Below are 17578 nucleotides of genomic sequence, written 5' to 3' on the forward strand. Positions count from 1 at the left end.
GAGGTGTTTTCATAGCTCATGTGGGTTACAAGAGATGAATTTAAGGTAATGACCATGGTTATTGACAAGTTTACATAGAAACTTGGATTGAAAATTAGAGTGAAAGTAAGTAAACCAACTGACCAAGTGCGGCTGGTTAGAACAAGTTCTTTTGTCACACAAGACCAAAATTTAAGTTCAGTGTTACACTAAGTGAGTGACTGGTGTAACTGTAGCGGTTGCAGGAGTTTGCGGATGCAGATGGTAGCAGTTTAAGCGATTTTAAGAGATATGTACAATACATCGGTTAGAAATTGGTGCGTTTACGAGATATTTATGACTGATTAACCACCAAATACAACAACGGTTAAATAATAAATTAACAACATTTATATTTTATATAATTATAAAAATATTAAACATCATAATATTATAATAAATTGAAACATTTTATTTTTATAATTATTTTTTTTTAATTTTATTTTTAAAATTATAGAAAATATAGAAAACATATTATAAATTTTATTTTCAATTTAAAATTTTTATTTTTATTTTTGTATTTATATTGTTTTAAAAAAATTACAAATTTTTGAATTTAAGCGGTTTAGAACGGGTTGAGTGATTATTGCAAAACGTTAACAACCGCTACCAACCGCAAAAGCTGAGTTGGCGGGTGGTAGCGTGGAAACCAGTCATGCCCGAACAATTTATGTTTCATGGAGCCACTATAAAGATAATTAAAGGTTGGTTCAGATTTAAAGAAAAATATCTAAATATGTGACAAAATAATAACATTAAATCTATCATAAACAAAATAATAATGAAAAGTTAAAAGAAGATGGCGATAGAAAATGATAGAAAGATAATTCTCAGACGGAAAAACTCAAAGAAATTCGAATATGACATTTATCATTATGTGAATGGTCTTTGTTTACATTTTAGTTAAATTATTATTCAAAACTAATAAAAATGAATGAGATATTTTTGTTATAATATCTGTTTTTGTTTGGTATGCATGTTAAGAATTGTATAATCAATAATCACCATGATAACCAATTTCTGGTTTGCCTTTTGCTTACTTCAAGGACATGTCTTCATATAAAAAAATACTTGTTTTTTTTTGTGTAGAGGGGCTCTCCACATGGAAATTGAAAAGTGAAGGTGGAAAGGGAGGATGATTGTTGCCCAAGAGAAGAAGGCGGAGTGGGACTTAGGAAACTAAAGGAGGTCGTTGAGGTAGCATCACTGAAATTAATATGGCGATTCCTTACCAAGTCTGGTTTCTTGTGGGTAAACTGGGTTCAGAAGTATTTAGTTGATGGTCCATGGAATTGGAGAAAACTATTAAAGTATCGGCCTATTGCTCAAACTTTTATCCAGTCTGAGATTCGAGATGGTTAGGCAATGAGATTCTAGCTGCATAATTTGCTTCCTTTAGGCAGGCTCGTTGGCATAACCATGCAAAGAGGCATGTTGAAGCTTGGCACTAGATGGTTTCCTCATGTATGTGATGTTGCAGTTAGATTTGAATGGCGGCTCCATAACACGCAAAATCGTATACTGAAGGGAACGATTGACAAAATTAGAACCTTTTCAATCTCTCTAGATCAAGGGATAAAGATGGGATGTTGTGGAACAGTGGAAGCATGGTCAAGGGGACTATCAACCTATATTTTCCTCTAGCAACACTAGGAACGAAACTAGAATATCGGAAAGAGCCTAAGACTGGAGTAAGTTTCTTTGGTTCTCCCAAGGCGTTGCCTAGGTTTGCTCTCATAATTTGGTTGGTAACTAGAGATCGTATAACAACAAGAGAGCGTATGAAAAACTGGGTTGTGGATTAGGTCGTGTTTATTTTATGGAGAGTCGCTTGAATTGTGGAACCATCTTTATTTTGCATGTCCATACACCTACGCATTGTGGCTTGAATTTTCTGGGAATTCTGTTCGGTGAGGATCCCGATTAAGACTGGGACTACACATTGGAGATGTTCACAAACCGCACATATGATCGGCTAACTTAATTTTATCTTCTTGTTATTAGTATTTCAAGTTTCTATTTATGTCATATTGATATAGAGAAAAAAAAGCAGGTACAATCAACTTTTCAAATGTCTAACACAACTTGGGCGTTGAGATTGATGAGGTAGTGGGTAATCAAATTGCATCAACTCGGTATTTCGAGAAGCTTAAACTCCACGTCTTGCTTCAGAAATAGTATAGTTCAAGAAGAACCAACACGGATTGATTATTTATTTCCTTTAAATGATTACAAGTTAATAATGCTTTGTAATATCTTTCTGATAATTAAATAAAAAACGAATTTCTATGGTTAAAGATGTTCTAACCGATGTCAAGCGGCCGATTCTGTAGGTTATTTTTGCTATTAAACCTACTGTCTGAGTTCAGATCTATAGATTATGTAGAAAAGCACTTAGCAAACATGCGTACTTATTTTGATGGTTCAAATCAGATACGCTCCAGACCAAACGAGGTTGGATTAAGGTTCGCTTATGTAGCCCATTGGTCAATATGGCAAGTAACAAGGACATGAAAATCGACACAATGTACATCATAATAATGAAGTAAGAAAGAAAGTGTCAACATGGCATTTTAAAGGAAAAGAAAACCCATGGAATAAGATATAAAACACATGCAATAACAAACTCAAAAGTAGGATATTCAACATATTATTCATATTATATATCTTCCACAATATAAGAATTCTTGACGTCCCATCTTTTAATGAATCATGTGACTCACAATCTCTAGAGTTCGTCTTTAACAGCATCAGAAGCTATTGGCTCATGAATAGTATTAGTTTCTCCAGAGGAACTAGAAGAGAGCTTGGTGGGATAAGAAGCCTCCATTGCTATACCGCAACGTCCTTCGTTCTCAGATATTCCTCTTTCAATCCTAACATAGCCTCCTTCTCCCCATTCAGGACCCCATGAGTTTCTCACTATCCAATATTTTGTTCCGCTTTCTGTCTCTCCGTACCCGACAATCGCCACTCCATGGTTTAACTGAGTCCCACATTCTCCAGTGAACACACCCTTTGATAGGATACATGCACGTTTTAAAGAATGTTATTCTTTGTTTCTCGTTAAACATGGCACTGATAAAAAAAGTTAATCTGAATCTTAGATCACTTAGCATGCATTCCATATGGACATCTATTAATATATATACTTTTATTTGAGTGCACAATTTTTTTTTTTTTTTTGAAACAGAGTGCACAATTTTATTCAAACAAAATCCTGTTTTAAAAGATACATCATACTGTTTTGTTGTATTTTGAGTATATATTGAAAATAAGAAAACAATCTACAGATAAACCCTAAATCTTAAAGTCTCTATATATTGAACTTGAACCATAAATCCAAGAATACTTCAACTCTAACGCTTAAAACTTGATTTCCTAACCTAATATATAACCAAATGGATATATTTTCCTTTATTTTGAATAATTTAAACTACTTTTTTCTAACTTGACTTTTATGAGTCGTTTCCTAACTATCCTTTCGTACATCGTGTGCCACTACTAACAAATATAGAAACAAATTAGTAAGCATTTATCTGCATAATTTATAGAAGCTACCCATCTAAATAAACTGATATAAACAAATGTTTTTCTTTTTTGTTTTCTTTTTTTTTCAACAAGCAAAGGTCTTTTCTATTTAATTTTTAATTAAAAATTACCTCAGAATAAAGCTGGAAATCAGAGCTCCCAGCATCAATGGCTACAGAGACAGGCTGATGAGCAGCAGCTTTGAGAAGTGCCTCCTCGTCATTCTCAGGGACGTGCTCGTGTCCGTCAATCGTTACGGTTTCTCCTTCAATATATTTAGCTCTGCAGAGATCAACGTCGTTAGAAATGTAAGGATAAGTCTCTTCAGTTTTGATACCACCATTGTTCTTGATAAAATCAAACGCAGGTTCCATAAGACCTCCTGAACAGCCTTCATTCTCTTCATTGTCACAATCAACAAGCTCTTGCTCGGATAATGAAACTAGTTTGTTTGTTCTGATCTTGTTTATTCCTTCTACTGCTGCAACCGTAGAAAATGCCCAGCAACTTCCTGGAAAATTTTGTTTATATAGCCATTTGATTAAAAAGAAAAAAAAGAGAGTCAAGAAGAAGACCAAATCAGACACAAACAGAACAACATAAAACAGAATCCAGACAAATCTCTAAACTTTGAAGACTGGTTTATGTCAGATGTTCAAATAAAAATCAAGATGTCGAACACCCATTCAAGAACGAGAAACTCGCCAAGAAAAAATAAAATCAAGAAGTCATTTTGGCTTATTAATAAACATCTTACCACAATCTTGTTGATTCTTGACATCAGTGACAGCTCCCTTTTCTCTCCAGTCAACAGAACTTGGAACAGCGGTTACATTCTCATACATGAATCTACCAGATCCGCGCTTAGGTCCACGGAGCATCCGGTGATGCTTAACATTAGAGCCAGCGTAGGAGTTTCTGAACTCATGGTGTGTCATGTCGGCGAATCTATTGATCTTGAGTTTGTAAGGTTTGTTTTTCTTGTTTGTCTTGTGGACATGAAGCACATTGTGTCTAAAAACGTTGAACCGTTTTATTGACTCGTGGGAGGCTCTTGATACAGAGTGGTGGTTTCTCCACCTTTCATAGAGCTTCGATAAGCTCTCTTCGGTCTGTAATTCATTTTCGTGGAAATCAAATCCTTGGGATGCTTGGAGGAGGAAGAGAACAGAGAGAAAGATCAAGACAACTTTCATTTTTTTATTCTTGTATTTTTTTTGTTATGTTTGTCTCTTGTGATAGAGATATGCTTTGATGAAATGATTAGAACACATATATCTATTTTTATTTGGAATATTTAATCGTTGAATTATTATTATTTTTATTTAAATATACATGTAATTGCTGGTGACTTTCTATTTATATACAGTAGTTTTATTTATTTCAATTAATTAGGAATGTTAGTCTGAATCTAACAGAATTGTTTCGAAATAGAAAATATTCCTTCTATCTCGATTGCAGCGTAAGCTCACTCCAAGAAATACGGCATATGTCTTTTTAGGCTATAATCTAACAACTCATAAAATCATATTTTCAAAACATGTGTATGATAAAACACATTCTGATTTCAAAACCGTGTCCGTATGGATCCATCTTTTTTCCCTTCAGGTTCAGATTCAATGTCTGACAACCTCTTGACTCGATTAAAAGGACGTGTTAGAATTAATATTAATCAAATATATCTTCTTGATATAGAATATCACTTGTGATCTTATACGATCTCTAATATAACCTATTTATATATTGAAATCTATTGAATATCCTGGCTCCACATAATTGGTTCAGACTAGTCATGTGGTACTATTGGTTTTATATTTCTGGCGATGCTAAACGAATCCTGATGGTTTCACCTTATTAAACTTTTTATCTTTAAATTAATCACCACTAGAACACAAGTTCTGGTTAAAGGGCATATAAGTGGAATCCAACTTATAAACACCCATGGTTAGAAAGCATAATTATATATAGTCTTATGATAATATTCAATCCACCGATATTAGTTTTTTGTGTGGTTGAGTTGGTTTGTATACCAATTAAAAATTTTTACATTTTAGGAAGATAAAAAAGTATAGTATTCATATTTTATTCAAATAAAATTATAATAGTAATAATCAAAGGTATGATGGCTTGGTGGTAGAACAAGAAGGTTTCTTTTCTGTGTTCCAGATTCAAATCTCCTTTAATACAAAATGTTATTTTTTTTTTTGTTGTAACAACAAAATGTTATTCTTAAACTGCCTTTTCAAAGACTCATTCCATATACAAAAAAAAAATATGAAACAGAGGAATTGGTGAAGCTTTTCTCATCGTCTCAAATTCTCAATATTTATTATTGATACATGTATATGTGATATGCAAGTGAGAATAAATGACTAACTGAGAATGCTGGCCGGTGATCAAACATCGTGCGTGGGACGACAATACCATGAATGGGTAACATTGGTAAGTATAACGTTCACAAAACACGTGAAAAGCAACGAACATCAAAGTCTAACTAATTTGACAATTTTTAAATTAGGTAGAATAGAATAGCTGTGAGGCAAAAAAAAAAAATTTGTCAGAAATAGGGGTGGGCACTTTACCCGATATCCGAAGTGGCATCCGAACCCGATCCGAAAAAACCGAACCGAAATCCGAACCGAAGTAGCAAAATATCCGAACGGGTATTGAATAAGGAGAGATTGGATACCCGAACCCGAACGGATAATACCCGAACCCGAATGGATATCCGAAGATAACCGAACATATGTATAATTAACCTTATGTTTCTAGTTTATATCTCTCATTTTATATAAAATATTTATATTGATACTACACATAATTTAAGTTCATATGATATACATACAATTCCGGAAAAAATGATTTGCTACTCACTTAAAATGCATGTCAAGTTTTTTATTTCAAAAATTAACAAAAAGTTATATCCAAAATTAAAAAAAAAATAACTAAATTAGTGCCTTTTTAGTTTTAAAATGTTATGTCCAAATCTATTAACCATTCAATCTATTAAAAATAAAAAATTAGTTAACTAAAAGTTATATTTTTAAATACAATAAACTTGAGAAATGAAAATTTTAATATTTTTTTTCAAAATCTAAATATCCGAACCCGATCCGAAATAACCAAATCCGAACTAAAAATACCCAAACCCGACCCGAAGTACAGAAATACCCAAACGGGTTCTAGACCTCTATACCGAAATACCCGAAAATCCGAAATACCCGACCCGAACCCGAACGGGTACCCGAACGCCCACCCCTAGTCAGAAACACGATAGACACGTCTGACGTCCCTTCCCATTTCTCGCGAATTTAAATGCTGAAGAGTACTATATGGGTTTGGACTTTGGACCTCCTTGCTTAAGTTTTTCATACAAATCAAAAACATTAAATTTATTTTTTTACTTCTAGGTAAAACATATTTTTATTTGATTCTGTTAACTAATAAACTATAGGAATAAAATTTTAAAAACTATCAAATAAATGCATTGATAATATAAAATGACATTTAAAATATTTTTTTTATTCTATACGATAACTAATATGAAACGAATGAAATATAGTATTATTCAGTGATAACTTTTTATATTCAAGGTAATGCAAAAGCGAAGAAAAGCGCGAGCTGGCCTGGCGTAACTCCACTTCTCTGTGCAAAATTATTCATGTAGATGACGCTATATATTTTTTCAGCGGATTCAAAATCAGAAAGTCACCAGTTACAAAAAAAAAAAAAAAATCAGAAAGTCATTATGAAATAATCTTCACTAATGCTTTTTTTTTCTTTTACATTTCTACCAAGTTTTCGCTAACTAGAGTTTGATATAGTGCATCGAATCCAAATAACGCATGTAAAGGTCTGACTGGTGTAACCGCGGTTGCGGTTGTGGTTGCAGACGTTTGCGGATGCAGCCATGCTGGTGTTTACAGTTTTAAGCAGTTTTAAAAGATTTAATCGACTGGTACTGCGGTTAGAAATTGGTGTGTTTGCGTGATACTTATGACTGGTTAACCACCAAATACAACAGCGGTTAAATAATAAATTAATAATATTTATATTTATATTATTATAAAAATTTAAATATCATAATTTTATACTAAATATAAAAGTTATCTTTATAAAGTTATATTTTAAAATTTTTAAAATATCTTTATAGAAAATATTTTTTATTTTTTATTTTAAAATTTTAAAATATAACTTTATAAATATAATAGATATATTTTAGTATTTTTATTATTTCAATTTAAAAAATTTAATTTATTTTTATTTTTGTATTTATATTGTTTTTTAAAAAAAGTTTACCCTCTCGCAACCGCAAACGGTAGCTGGAACCAGCTTTTTGAATTTAAAGAAGTTTAGAGCGGTTTAAAACGGTTTAAAACGGTTTGAGTGATTGTTTCAAAGTGTCAACAACCGTTACCAACTGCAGAAAACCAGTCATGCTCTAAGTTACTGTACATTAATTTATTTAGTCATGGAAACTCTTTATGTATAGAACGTATGAGTTTCTTTTTTTTAAACACTGAATGCATTATCATATATGTAGACATGTCAAATAGGGGGGTTGGAAGGGTTGGAAGGGTTGGGCGGGTTTGGGTGTGTCCGAATGGGCTTCATTTTTTGCTGGACATTTTTGGTCGAAGTCCAAATAGAACCATGTCCAAATGAGACCATGACCAAATAAGACCATGATTTGTTAGGCTATCCATGGACGGCCCATACGCCCACTTAATGTAAACAACATAATTTTAGCTTTAAATATTTAAAGATTCTGAAGTTTTCAATTTTAAAGATGCCATATACTTAAACTTTATGTTTTAAACTTCATGTTTCAAAGTTATAAAAAACACAAGATAAGTTCAACAGATTTGTGATTTCGTCTGACTTGCAGAAACAGAAACAATCGTCAGACTCGCCACTAGCTTCGTTATGAACACAAATCACCGTTCCATTTAACACATAACCCATTACACAATATTAGTAGATGATACAAATCAGTAGTTAATAGTGAAAATCCATAACACAAATCACGAAATCAAACTTTAAGAGATGATGAAATCATAAGTTGGTGAAGAAGACCGAAAGAGAATCGAAGAAGAACGAAGACGAGGAAGAAGAATCAAACACGAAGAGGAAGAATCGAAGATGAGGACTCGAAGAGGAAGAATCGAAGACGAGGACTCGAAGAGGAAGAATCGAAGACGAGGACTTGAAGAGGAAGAATCGAAGACGAGGACTCGAAGAGGAAGAATCAAACACGAAGAAAAATCGCAAGAGTGAGACGGGAAGAAAAAATGTGATTTATGTTTTTCCCCAATTCCCAAACTCTAGACATTTAAGTTTATTGGGCTGCCCATTGTCCAAGTGGTTAAGCCCAATGTTGCCCATGAATATAATTGGGTTTACCCATCTGGACAAATTTTAATTATGGTTTAATCTGGGTCTATCCATTTTGGACCATATCGATTTGGACACGGGCCACCCATTTATAGCCCGCCCATTTGACATCTCTACATATAAGATACATATGGATTTAGCGCTATGGTTTTGAACTGGAGTTTTATAAATATTACTAGACCACTTGTATTTGAGATCAGTCTTTTTTTTTAACGAAATGCCATTCTCTTACTCAAACTTGAGGTGGTCTAGACAACCAGACCGGAATAGAACAACCAACAAAGTGAAGCTCTCTATGGAAAGATTTTGTCGTCCTAGCTAAAGAGTAAGAAATTTGATTTCGTGCTCGTGGAATGTGAGTAATCTTGAAATCCGAGAAACATATCTGCAAAGTCTCTATCCTCTACAGTTCTGTTTTAAAACTTGGCCAATCATGCAGCTCCTTAAGCATGACGATGAAGTCCTTGCAGCATGTTCTAAAGCTCTGATATGTCGAATATTGCATCATGCTCTCAATCGCTCATCTCAATGCTTCTACTTCTGAGTGCAGAGGAGACTCTCTCCGAGTATAATTCTGTGTCCCCATGAGTTGAACCTTCCCCAAGTTATCCAACCACGCCCATCCACACCCAATGAACTGTGATGTAGATGTCCGTGACCCGTCTATCATGCAGATATTACTCAAGCTTAAGACTTGAAGTTCATCACTACTATGGTCTTCTGGAGTTGGTTGCCCCATATGATTTGCATTGAACAAGGCCTAACACTCACTCTCTGCATAGCGAACTAGCTCCAAAGTATCTCTGTCTATTCTCATAAAAAGTTTATCATTTCTGGTCTTCCAAATGTACAAGATTATCCAAGGATAAGGATATCTATCTAATTATGGTTTATCAATGTTGTTTTTTCTCCATAAGAGATAATCCATGTTAGCATAGATACTCGAGACATGAAATGTATCCGAACTCGTTGGCGTTGAAGATAAGGCCCAAACTTGTAGCGCTGGTGGAGATCAGTCTTTTTGTTTTATGGGTGTATTTTGCATCTTGTGTATATAGTAAGTATACATGTTAATATTAATCTATTTGACGACACATAAGCTGCATATACGTGTTAAAATCTTATCAGACATAATAAAACATAAACACATATTATGAGATTTTCCATATATTATACCATTGCCCATATGATAAGTCATCTGAGAGCTTAGCCGGATATATGTTCAGTTGTGTTTTTCTTTCTTTCATGTTCTTCTTATCCGGTTTGATCTTAGAGATTCTAACGCTTCTCCTTAGCTATGCTTGGTTTCTTATTCTGAGAAAGAATCAATCTTCGCTTCTCTTTGTTTAAGCAGAGTCTCATTAAAGATAACGAACTGATGTCGTGGATTAAGCAACGGCTAGATAATATGAATTAGATTGGCCAGAGTTTTTTTCTCTCTGAAACCCAATTCCCTCAAGCTTTTTACTATGTTACAACTCTAACAATTTGATGAAGAATCCCTTTCAATAAACGGCGACTGAAAAAAGGAAAAGCATGCAAGCGGTTCAATCATGTCGAAAATGGAGGTTAAGGGCGTTCGGTCCGGTAGTTGTCCAGTTTTTCTTTGAAGTGTCTAATAGCATTGTCACTGCTATGAGCATTATCAACAGTGATAGTGAAAATCTTCTTGATTCCCCATTCCATCATGCAACTTTTGATTCGTTCTGCAATTGTCTGTCCTTTATGATCAGGGACAGGTTTGAACTAATGAGTTTTCTTTTTAAACACCAGTTCTCATCGATGAAGTGACGAGTGATTACCATATAACTTATACTAGTTGTAGACGCAGTTCACAAATCTGTAGTCAGACACAATCTTTGCTTATTCTTACTGAACAAGCTCTTTAGAATTTCTTCCATGTACATTTTGATTACATCCCTAGTGATTGTAGAACATGAAGGAATCTCAAATTAAGGGACATAAACCTCACAAAATTGAATAAATCCTAGACGTTCCACAAATGCAAATGGTAACTCATCTAAAACAATCATCTTAGCAGTTGTTTTTCGGCAAGCTTTTTGATCAAATCCAATTGACACCAGCTGACCAGATTCACTAGTTTTAACCAATGTCGTTTGAGTGTCAGAATTATAAGCAGAAGCAGAAGCAGAAGCAGGTTTGTATCCTTTGCATGCATTGTGATGAGTCCATAAAACACTAGTAGCAGACTTTGATTTATACTTAAAAACAGAGAGGCAATGGTTACATATAACCTTTTATGGATCATTTTTAGATTTTGTAAAATATTTCCAAGCATCAGAACGAGTCATGTACTATTTCCTTGGTTTTGCCATCGAAGCAATAGTAGCATCGGTAAAAAGTTTTGTTGGTTGTTTCCTCTTTTATCCTGCAGATTGAGTCTTATTATCCATATAATCTCTCATCTACAATAAGTATAAGAAAAAATTAGTTGATTATGAAATAGAGAAACAAACAGAACAATCAGTGACTTAGTTTTTTACAGCTCTTATTGTTCTCCTCTGTTTTTCCAAAGAAATTTCATGTATTACAATTTCTCAAAGCATGCAAAATTAAAAAAGAGAAAATTATTACAAAATACCTTCACTCAGTCAATGATTTAATGGAGATAGAAACTAGGAAGCAGAAAGTTAAAAGAAAAAGACTATTCCAAGAGAACAAGAAGTTAAACCTTCGGCTGTTGTGAGTTATTTTTTATTGAGTTTTTCTCAGGTTCACCTTCTAGGGTGAATTTTTAGGTTCACCAACCAAGGGTGGATTTTTAGGTTCACCAACCAATATTATTTAGTTATTTCAGATTCAATATCTTTTAAAAAAGAAAACAAAATAATAAGAATTTATGAAGTTATATTATGTTTTTAAAATAAATAAAAAATAATAGTAATTACCAAAAAAAAATATATTCTTTTTAAATATTGTTAACCCCGTCAGTAAAATACTAAACTCTAAATCCTAAACCTTTGGGTAAACCCTAAATCCTAAACCCTAGGGTTTATGATTTATCTAAGGGTTTAGGGTTTAGGATTAAGGATTTAGGGTTTGGGATTAAGGATTTAGGGTTTGGTTTAGGGATTGGGATTAATAATGTAGGGTTTAGTGTTTAGGATTTACCCAAGGATTCAGAGTTTACTCAAGGGTTCAGAGTTTACCCAAGGGTTCAGAGTTTACCCAAGAGTTTATAATTTAGTTTTTAAGATTTAGGATTTAGTATTTTACTGACGGCGTCCACAATATTAAAGAAAATCTATTTTTGGTAATTACAACTATTTTTTATTTATTTAAAAATATAATATAACCTCACAAATTATTATTATTTTGTTTCATTTTTAAAAGATATTGAATCTAAATAACTAAATACTATTGGTTGTTGAACGGGGTGAACCCAAGAAAAACTTTTTTTTATTATTGTTTAAGTGTTTTCAAATTAGGGTTCTTTAATGTAAAAGTATCCCCTATATATTAATTATACAACATGTTTTCGTAGCCACGTGTCATCTCTAGGATGATCTCTAGAATCCTCAGAAAAATAAGTTGATCCATATAAATATATATTATACTTTTTATTAAACTACTATAAAATTGATTACTAGTGTGCAAAAAAATATTCTCAAATCTTTGCTTAAATAAAAGCTATAGAATTACCTAATATGACTAACATAAATATGATAATTAATGATTATGAATAATACATATTTGATAACAGTTTTTGTATCTTTTCTCATTTTTGTTTAATTTTATATAAAATTAAAAAATCACATTAAGTATAGAATAAAAAAATTAGATTTTTCTTATATCTTATATTTTGAATTTTTTAAAACGACTATAAATTACTAAAATGGTAAAAATTCCACATTGATAATTTTGTGATCAGTGGTTTTACTTTTTTTGTTCAAACAATATACAAATGATAAAAAATCGTATCAATATGAGGTTTCATTAACAGATATTCATAGTGTATATATATATATACATATATTGATATCATTTAAATTAAATTATATACTATATAAAAATATGTTAATTGAAAAATTATTGAGTCTTAATATTTTAAATTTATATTAATAAATCTCACATTAAAAGTTTTGTGATTAACAGTTAAAATTTTTGTTACAGGAAATGTACCAATGTTAATAAAATCATATGAGTAGGAAGTGTCAATAATAAATATTAATATTAAAATATACTACATATATCTAAATCAATATCAGTAAAGTTTAATTATATACAATATAAAGTAAATGAAATGATTGTTCTAATTTATTTACCAAAAACATGACTGTAAATAAGCAAAATGTATTGGTTTGATTTAGGTGCTTACTCTAATGTATATACGTTTATGTATACAAATTATTTTTTAAATATGTGATTTTTAATATGTTATTTGATCGTGACAATCCCACAAATACAATTCTTCAAATCGAAGTGATTTTTGATATTGGAAGCATTATATATATATATATTATTTCATTAAGGTTAAATAATTTAGTCTTGATTTTTGATATTGGAAGCACTATATCTAGCTATTACAATTGTAAGAATGAGAGATGTAAACTATTTATTATAAGTTTTTTGGTTTATCATTTAATAAAATCAAACAGTTCTTAGTTTATATATATTTTACATATATTAGAATGATAATTATTATATATATATATATATATTTATCGATATATACTCTTAAGTAAATAAACCTCAAAATTAAAGCGTAGACGAAAAAATAAGTAATTTGTTTGTTGTTCTAGAATTAGATTATTTTTAGACCGAACTGGTAAATATATACTAGACATACATTTATATTTCGAGTGCACTTATATTTTATTACAGCTTGATATATTAGATTTGAACATTAACATGTGAATAGAGTTGGCCGGTGATTTTCTTCAAAATTTTGATTTTTAGATATGTATCTGGAGTAATACTAATTTTTAAAGATGTTCATCTTTGTTAATTGACACTTATGAAATTCTCCGAATCATAGAAGAAGCGAACAGAGAGACAAAACTCATATCTGTGAAATATAAACGAGAACGAAAACACAATTTTATAGAAGTATAAAATGAAATGACTTATGGAGAGTAAATAGTAAACAGATCGAGAACAGAAAACTTGATCCTTTTTCGTTATTTTACAATTGATGTTGCCTATATGGTTTTGGTGATTTGAGTCAGCCGTAAAATTTAATTTATTTTTGTGCACATCTTAAAAATAATTAAAATGAGATGCAATATGTTAACTCTTTAACAACGATGATACATATAAGAGACCAATATTTTTATTTGTCATTTTACAATCGATAATGATCGTAATGCTGCAAAATGTTAAAAGCATTTAACGAACAAACATTAGTATAAAACACTCACTCTGCGCATGCGCATGGGTATGGTATGAAATTATTAACAAGAAATTTAACTTATATAACCAATCAATTATCTTATCTACCGTCATATAATGTATATATTTATATGTTTTTATTTTAATGTATATATTTATATGGTTTTTTTTATCGGTTTTGTTCGGTTTATTCGGTTTATTAGGTTATAAGCCTAATCATATCCAAATCGTACGGTTTTTATATAATCTTATCAATTTGGTATATATTGTATATACCAAAACCAAACCATATTGTCTATTTCGGTACGGTATTATCATATTGAACAGGTTTAACGGGCTAAGTGATATTACGGGTATACGCACACCAATTACCTAATATGCACAGTATCACAATTGAATGGTATGTCGATGTAGAACTTTAGGATCGAATCCACAGAGACCAACGATTACACTTTATTTATATAGGATCAATATCAAGCTAAAACAATATGGGGGTTTTGAGATAAGGGTATCGTGACAGAAAATAACAGACTAGTTTAAGAGTTTTCAGATGATTAAAAGAGCTAGGTTCAGGGTGATTCATCGGGATACTTAGGATCATGAGCTATACAACTATTCAGGAAGGCAATAAGAGCCAATCTAGAACTTGAACAGCAAGAATAGATAAACCCATTGTCGTGGTGCCTACCAATTTATCAAGCAATCATAATGCCTAAACTGTCGTTTGGATCAGAGAATGATGACAATCATTAAGTTCAGATTCAATTGGTTCACGTTTTGCCTTAACATCAGCTTTCCTTGGCTAAGGACAAATCGCATATCTATGCTTTTTCTAGCAACCTAAAACACTTCTGATGATTAGATTAAACCTATGATCATATGATAAATGGTCAATTTAACAAAAGCATTAAGATTAGCAATAGATAGATATATCAAAGAATAACAATCCTATTTGTGTCTAACTCATTGATCCATGATCCATAACACCCTAAACCTAACAAGCGACTACTCAGCCATGAACAGAGAAATCACAAAGACAATAGACGAAGAAAACATGCTGAATCAATAAATAAATAAGATAGGGTTCAGGAATCTTCTCAGGTGAGAGAGATGAAGCCTTTTCCCTTTCAAGGTAGCAAATCTTCAAGTACAAAAGTCTCCAATGGTTTCTTGTGTAAAAACTAGCGTAGAATAATAATAGAAAATAAGAAAAGATATATATGAAGGTCTATGGCGGCCTGGGAGTAAAAGAGAGAAGCCCTAGGTAAAATCCCGAAATATTTGAAAACTTTCTTAAAAATCTCTGCCGCTGGAACATGTACTCGGGTTGCTCCGCTCGACTGTTCTGCGTGAAATCACCAAATTGCACTGTTTCTCTACTCTCAATCTCCCATCCAATGCAACTTCAGACTTGTAATGACTCGAAAAAGACTAGGAATACTCGATAAAGACTTGAAAACCAATTAGAAAACATATATAAAAGATGCCAAAAACACCATATATCACTAAGTAAAAACAATTCTTTTATTTTTTTTATATTTTTGTGTTTTATATGAAAGGGCCCAAGTTAACCCGGTCCGTGACGTTCCTATCATTGTTGATATCATATTTAGGGGCATACATGAAAGGCCTATAGAGTTTTCGACGGTTATCCTTGTTTTTAAGATCTAAAACATTTTTTCCTCTCTATCCGATGATCCGGATCTGCTCAAAAAATTAAGATATATGGGGTTATCGGATCCGGATAGTAAAATATTGGATCTAAAAACACTGAATTTAGATCCGGATATCTTGATTTGGTCCAGATATCCGGATCCGTAATTATTATTGATAATTATTTTCAAAAGTAGTAATAGATATAATTAATATTTTAATAATATTTCATTATATAATAATATATATATTTTTTATATAAATTTTGTAATAGTATACATAAAAGTAATTAAGAACATTATATATACTTTTATTTTTAAATTATTGCTAATATTTTATATATTTTAATATTATTTTTATTTATTTGAAAGGATATCCGCTGGATATTACAGTTTTTAGAAGGCTATCCGAGACCCAGATATCCAAGAACTCCAGATCCGGATAAGGATAGTAAAAACATGGATCCGTCGAATAAGGATCCGGATCCGAATACCTTAAAATACTCCTGATATCCGAACTGTCTCAGGCGTATTCTCAATGTTCATTTGAGTTTTCACCAAAATTCATATATCACATTAATTCAAAACTTATTATTATGAACAAACGCAGATCAAACACAAAAAGTAAGAACTCTAGAAAGAACACGATCAAGGAAAAATATTTGTCTTACAGTTTAAATATATATTGATTATGTAAATTATTAATCTACAATATTTTACATCCACATTTATATAAGAAAAATTCTTTAGGATAGACCTAAAAAAGTTTTTGTCACAAATATACACCTTAAAAATAAACATGACCAAAATAGACTTAAATGTTTTATAAAAAAAAATATATACACTTATACCCCTCGGGTTAATTAATCTAGACATTAGGATTTTGAGTTAAGGGGTGGGGTTTATGGTTTAAGGTTTAGGGTTTAGGGTTTAGAGTTGAGGAGTGGGGTTTTGGGGATAGGATTTCAAATTTTAAAAATTTAGAATTTTCAAAATAAAAATGTTATTTTGGTCATTTTAGTTTTGAGGTCTATTTCTGTTACCAAACTTAAAAAGATCTATTTTATAGAGTTGCCCTTTATATTACCTCAAAATCTAATATTAATTTTTTTTTTAATTCTTTATCGAATTTTTTTTTTGTGGAATTCCTTTAGTCCAGTATTTTGACTAATGGTTCTATATCAGGAAGTTTGGGATTCAAACACTAGAAAATGCAAATTATGATGAAAGAGATTAGAAGAGGTCTTCATTATGGTGCAAGGTGCACCATTAAACATGAATTTCATAGGGTGGTTCATAGTGACGCAGACGTGTATTTTCATAAAGTGATAGAATCATTTATGTAATATTTCTTGTAATATTTCTCATTGTTGTAATAACATAATTAACCGGATGTTAAAAAAAAGACTGTTCTAAAACCTAAAAAATATACCATAATCCGATGCATCTAGATTCAATTCACTCCAGAATCAATCTTTATTTTATCTCGTTAGTACTACATTTTCCGCTATCGTTTTGGTAACTCGATTCGTAAATAATAGGTTTTCCCATATATCTTTTTGTTGTTAGGAAAACCTATTATTTACATTGACTTTTGTAACTTTTGAGTAACCCAATTAATAAAGCAGAGA

At 31.6% G+C, this 17578-nt stretch overlaps 1 protein-coding gene across 1 annotated transcript; it reads right to left on the reverse strand.

Annotated features, from left to right (window-relative positions):
* Positions 1–2505: 2505 nt before the first annotated feature.
* Positions 2506–4800, reverse strand: LOC125610298 (KDEL-tailed cysteine endopeptidase CEP3). The gene is made up of 3 exons (XM_048782631.1): positions 4307–4800; positions 3681–4060; positions 2506–3034 (listed from the first exon to the last, which is right to left on the reverse strand). The coding sequence occupies exons 1-3, from the start codon at positions 4743–4745 to the stop codon at positions 2747–2749; spliced, it is 1107 nt and encodes a 368-aa protein (XP_048638588.1). The 5' UTR covers positions 4746–4800; the 3' UTR covers positions 2506–2746.
* Between the last annotated feature and the right edge of the window lie 12778 nt (positions 4801–17578).

Source organism: Brassica napus, chromosome A6 (genome assembly GCF_020379485.1).
Source record: "Brassica napus cultivar Da-Ae chromosome A6, Da-Ae, whole genome shotgun sequence".
Taxonomy (NCBI): domain Eukaryota; kingdom Viridiplantae; phylum Streptophyta; class Magnoliopsida; order Brassicales; family Brassicaceae; genus Brassica; species Brassica napus.